The following is a 6,495-nucleotide window of genomic DNA, read 5'->3' on the forward strand; positions in this document are numbered from 1 at the left end:
GTTTTTCGGCGAAATGTTTCAGCTATTTTCGATTAACTTATTTGGATAGTGCACTTTAGGGATAAACAGGAAATTGAAAAAAAGTTTTAAAAAAAATCACAATCGTTTTACCGCTTTAGTGTTACATGCATATATACAATATGGAATCTGTAAAATGTTTTAAATATACTTTCTAAACCTCGAATCTTAGGCTATATGAACGTTCTTTTTTTTAATTTCATTGAAGCTATAACACCTTTTAAATAGAACATTCCAAAGAAAAGGCGCGAAGATTAACTCGTGGCGTCTGGCGCTAAATTTTGAATAGTGACCCGCCTCTCATAATTTTAAGAAAGAAGCACTGTTTCGTAAACATATAAAAGTAGATATAGAGTAGAAGTCCCAATAGCGTAATATTCAGTGCGTTGGAATTTCATGCTGGCGACTTGGGTTCAATCCCCCTTGTGTGCAAATCTTTTTTACTTTTTCAACTCGATTTTACGTTTTCTTTCCGGAATCGGACGGAAGACCTCTCGTTGCTCGCAACGAGTTTCATCTAGTTATTATTATTATTATTATTCTTTTTTTTTAGACAAAATTTTGTGCAGGCGATTTCTCGTAAACTATTTGGTGGATTTCAATGAAAATTTCAGGAATTATAGGTCATTATATGAATTTTATATAAAATTCCGTTTGTTGGAAAATTCGGTACCAGTGCCAAGTTATGGGCAATTTCCTGATTTTAAAATGCAATTTTGTCTTCGAGTGTTCTCGAAAACGGCTAAAGATATTAACTGGAGACTTGTTAGAGATGATAGACTATGAGTTATAGATGTGCAATTTTGACTTCGTTTGCGTCGTCAGTACTTCCGGTCGCTACAGAAAGTGAATTTAAAATGTACACTTTTTCAACTTTTTTTGTTTTTCAATATTTTTCTTTGATATGATTAATGGTAATAAAGACCCTACTGGAAAGGCCAAATATATAATTTATCTATGAATTGATCAATCCACACACTAGATATTCGCATTTGAAAATCTGAAGCGTGTCCAAGATGGCGGCGGTCTCGGTAAACTCCGCCATTAAGCAAGTCGGGTTCTAGAAGGTCAGCTGAGCGTTTAGATGAAGGAAACTTCTACCAAAAAGATTTATGAAATGTAAAGGATTCTTTTGATTGCTACATCGCAATTACGTTGCATTGAGTATACTTTTAACATGAGGTCTCCTCAAACTTCTATTGAAATCGCTTTTGTCTGCATCTCAAAGTTAGAATATAACTTGACTACAAGTGGAAATGCGATGACTTCAGTCTTTTATTTTGCACCAGGGAAAACTTATCCTAAACCATGGTTATAATACTTTTCAAGAAACTTGCCTGACTTAATATTAACTATGTTTCTGAAGTATGACTTGACTTCTGTTTATTTTTCTTTACGCAGGCTTGTGATATATTAAATGAATAGAAAAGACAAAAATAAGAAAAACATTTTTAAAAGATTGTTTATTAAAGGTTATATGAATATTCTTGAAATAAATGCAAGTTATTGACATAAATAGTATCAGATTCCTTGACCGTCGGAGGACGAGTGATTTTTTTTCAGCGAAACATTCCAGTCTTTTCATGAACGTGTAACTCATCTCCACTTTGGGGGTAAACAGGATACAAAATTCGTGGAAAATCTTACCGAATTCACAGCTTTATTGTTACTTGGCCGTATACGAAATTATATTTGTATAATGTGATAAATATTCTCGTACTTTCTAACGCTCGAAATTCTGGTTATAAGATCATACATTTCTAATTTCCATTGAAGCTATCACATCTATTAAATAAATCAAACATTTCAAAGGAATAGCGTTAAGAACTACTTGTGACGTTTGGCACGAAATAATGTATCATGACCCGACTTAGTAGTAGACAAATGGCGACAATAGTGCAGAAATATATAACATTGGCATGTCTGTATATGGAGTTGCATGGAATAAAAAGTTGAATACATATCGAAAAAAGGAAAGAAAACTGTATCATCTGTTCATCATTAATAGATTATCTATCCTAAAAATTACTGTTAAAACTCAAGCAATAAAATTCCGATGTGATCATCTTGATCAAAGTTTGGCAAGCTAGCTCTCGTGTTATAATTCCAAACTGAATTTTTAAAAAAATGTAATGTTTTTTGGAATATGAAAACAATCTCGCGATATTCGAATGTTAATTTTAAGCGGGTTCCCAAAGGTGTAATGGGTACCGCAATGGATTTTCACGCTGGCAACCCGGATTCGATCCCCCATGTTTCCGATTTTTAAAGTCACTTTTTCAGTTTGATTTTACTTTTTTTCTGAATCGGACGGAAGACCTGTCGTTGCTCGCAACGAGTTTCTTTTCTAGTTATTAGTATTTTTCTTCTTCTTCTTCCTGGGTACTTTTTTGTCCAGGAATGATCTTGTAAACTGTTCGTCCGATGTAGGTAAAACTTTTTTTGGGTCAGTAGACATGTTATGTAAATTTGCGGAATCAAGGTCATTTTGCGCGCACGTGCTTGCAAGAGCCCGCACGTGCAACACGTGAAATGACCAATATAATGGATATTGCCGTAACTTTTCTATTTTTTGATGAAATTTTTTGAAACTCATAATATAAGGATACATTAGTAGTATAGACAAGCTGGCATGGTCAAAATAGCAAGAACTCACGCGCATGCACGTGCGCTTCGCTCTGATTGGCTGAAACTAAAGTCTCAATATCTTTCTTGTTTCTTGTCATAATCCTTTGAAATTTTGAACATAGTCCTACATTATGAATATCTACAGCATGATATAAAGAATGTTCATGAAAGCATGCGCATGCGCGTGTGCTGCAATCTGATTCGCTGAAACTTTAAATGGCTACATCTCCTTTGTATTTTGACGAAATGCTTTGAAATTTAAAATATAGTTATGCATTAGGATATCCTACAATATGATATAGAAAAAAATTCATGAAATTACGCGCATGCACGTGTGCTGCAATCTGATTGGCTGAAACTTGAAATGGCTAAAACTCCCTTGTTTTTCAACCAAACAGTATGGGATTCAGAATATAGATAGATATAGAGGACTCCTACAAGAAGGTATGGTGATCATGCTCGTGCATGCACGTGCGTGCATTTCGAACGAGTGAAATTAAAAAAAACCTTGAATGAGTGATTTTTAATACTTTTGGACTGAATGCTTTAATACATAGTATATTAAAATATGGAGATAGTGTAGACAAGATGATATGGTCATATCGCACATGTATTCGCATGCGCACAGGTGCAATGCTAAAATTTGAATATAATTGGTATCCTTCTGGGAAAACGTTGTTAAAGTCATAAATGCACAGAGGTTTTCTTATTTGATGAAGCTTACAGGGAATATGGCACCAAAAGGGAGTTGGGGAGCGTTTGGGGAACATCTGTAACGGTTCCCGTTACAATTAGCACTAGTTTTTAATTGAAATAAAATAAAGGTGAGTCGGTTTGAAAGAAGTTTGAAATAATTGATAGGCAAAAAATTACAATGCCTGAAGGTTGCACCCCATGCAACCACCCTTTAAATTCAGTTCAGGGAAGTACCATAAAAAAATACATGTAGGAACTGCCTAAGGGTTTTGATTGTGGAGGTGGGTTTGCTGATTATACCGAAAAAGAAAATTAATAACCATCTTTTGACCTATAAAACCTTACTACATGTTGTGATGTCGGATATTCTCTATTACCCCCTTACGAGCAATTGTAAATACTCAGTCAATTCCGTGAACAATAAATAATTTCTCCTAGAAGATGGCCGTGGTGTAACGAATGCCTTGCGAGATGATTTCAGAGTAGGAACTTTTTATGGTCAGCGGTCTGTCCTTAGGATCCACTCAAATACAAATTTCCAATGATTAATGCTCGTGATGTAGAAAAAAGGTTGAGATGATGTCGTTGAATATACTCCTTGATACTTATTTTATTATTTCAATATACAAGTACATTTAGATGATAATGTTTTCAACAACCTTTAAATTATCACTTTCTTACAATGTATACGATCATCAAAATGCAAATATTTGGAGAAATATATATTTTAAAAAACTTTAAAATACATGTATAGAAAAAAAATTCCTAACTAATACAAAAGGTTGAATCATTTAGTTATCACGTTTAACGTTCCAATTATCAATGACGTTATTCAACGTTTTATAGCATTATCCTGTTAGCATTGTATTGTTTTCATTTGGAGTTTCAATTAAAATTTAGAAGGTAAATAATGAAATATGTGGTATCAAAATGTTCAGAAAAACTAGCTCTTTCAGAAACGGTGAAAAATCGATTTTCGAAAATTTGGTCACGAAGGTCCCTTTTCGCTTGACGCAACTCATATACATTTGTGGTATCTCTCCATTTTATAAACATACAGAGAGAAAATATCTTCAATTCTGTATGAAGTTTGTCAGCGGTCAGAGGTCAATACGTGACCTAATCACACGGCGCAATAATATCTACCGGTACATAAATTATAAAATGACCTGCTCTACTTGCTTTTCATGTATAAAAACAAAAAAAATAAGCAAGCAAAATGATAATTATTTTATTTACATTGTAAACAAGTATTTCATACAGTTTGTTGGCAATCGATTGAACCTGCATGTGTACATAGATAGTGTGAACACTTTGACCTTTACCTGAGAGGCTTGCATAACTTTACCATAAATCACTGACCACAAGCCTCTAGAGACCATTTGGAAAAAGCTGCGACCACCACTCCGCATCGAGAGGTGGGGACTTCGTTTACAACCGTACAAGTTCACAATAAAATATTCACCTGGAAAGGATAATATGGCAGACTATGTTTCAAGACACCCTGTTCAGCTAGCAACAGATGTGAGAGATTTGTCAGAAGAGTATGTGAACTTCATTGCCCTGGAATCTTTGCCACGGCAATAGAACTAGATGATGCGAAACGAGCCACACTAAATGACATTACTTTACAGAAGGCCATTGAGTTTACTAGAAATGGTGACTGGTACAAGATGAAGAGCCTGAAACAGGACGAAGCAAATCTCGAGGAACTGACAGCAATCAGCTCAGTGCGAGACGAACTTACTATTCACAGTGATAACATTCTGCTACGTGACACACGCATTATCTTACCAAAAGCCCTTCGAATTCGTGACAGGGCTATAGACATGGCACATGAGGGTCATCAGGGGATGGCAAGAACAAAAGCTTTTCTTAGGGCAAAAGCATGGTTTCCTGGCATGGATGTCCGTGTCACAAACTGCTCAGCCTGTCAACTCCTTACTCCTGAACGTCATACCATGGAGCCGTTGAAAATGTCGGAACTACCTGGTGGACCTTGGGAGAATTTGAGTATCGACTTCTGCGGACCATTACCCAGTGGAGACTATTTATTTGAGATAATTGACAATTATTCACGTTACCCAGTAGTTGAGATTGTAAAATCCGTCTCTGCTAAGTCCGTCATACCTGTATTGGACAAAGTTATCAGTGCATATGGGATACACAAGATAATAAAAAGTGACAATGGAAGCCCTTTCCAATCATACGAATTTAGAAGATATGCAGAACATATGGGGTTTATCCATCGGAGGATAACGCCATGATGGCCCAGAGCCAATGCTCAAACTGAAAGTTTTAATAAGCCGTTGATGAAAGCTGTGCGCTCCGCTCATATTGAGGGACTTAACTGGCGGCAAGAGTTGTATCGCTTTCTCAGACAATATCGTGCCACGCCACACTCATCTACAGGACGTACACCTTTCATGTTACTGTTCAATCGGGATCCGAAGACAAGGTTACCACTAACCACTCACAGAGATTCGACTCCGAACGACGTTCGAGTTAGAGAGAAAGATAGCAAGAAGTTATGCGGACAAGCGGAATCGAGCAAAGGAACGGGACATTAGTGTAGGGGATTCCGTCATGATGAAAAATGAAAAACGTGGTAAGATGCAGCCATACTTTTCATATGAGCCAAAAATCGTTACGGACAAGAAAGGATCCATGATCACCGTGGACAGGGAAGTAACACGCCACATGTCACAGTTCAAGAAAATCAATTCAGCAGTGAATGAAGAGTTGGAGAACAGAGCAAGGATGCAGGAGAATAATCGTGAGGAAATCGAGTTAGAGATGCACAGTCCTAAAGCGGATTTAGAAGATAGTGTTATGAAACAGTGCAAGACAAGTCCATCCGTGAAGAACACATCTCAGAAACCTGTCGTGCAACCTTCGAGGCGAAGCCAAAGATCGAAACAGCTTCCTGTAAATCTTAAAGATTTTGTGTTAAACTGACATTATGTTAAGTTATGGCCATGCTGTGAAAAGGGGCACAATAATCCCCAGCAGGTCACTGGACTAAGAAATCCTTATTGTTTTATTTCTATATTCCTAAGCATGTAATGATTGCAAAAGACATTTGTCTATCATAAGTTCAATGTTTAAATATAAACTGCTTAATCTTGATTAGTGACAAATGAAATATTAACT

At 36.3% G+C, this 6,495-nt stretch overlaps 1 protein-coding gene across 1 annotated transcript; it reads left to right on the forward strand.

The window, feature by feature from the left end:
- Positions 1-4,854: 4,854 nt before the first annotated feature.
- LOC134261198 (uncharacterized protein K02A2.6-like) lies at positions 4,855-5,609 on the forward strand (the record flags this gene model as incomplete). The annotated part of the gene is made up of 1 exon (XM_062743646.1): positions 4,855-5,609. A coding segment is annotated over one exon (755 nt), but the record flags the coding sequence as incomplete, so codon positions are not given.
- Positions 5,610-6,495: the final 886 nt, after the last annotated feature.

This window comes from Saccostrea cucullata, unplaced genomic scaffold (genome assembly GCF_032062105.1).
Source record: "Saccostrea cucullata isolate Sc308-1 unplaced genomic scaffold, CSIRO_AGI_Scuc_v1 ctg2710, whole genome shotgun sequence".
Taxonomy (NCBI): Eukaryota; Metazoa; Mollusca; class Bivalvia; order Ostreida; family Ostreidae; genus Saccostrea; species Saccostrea cuccullata.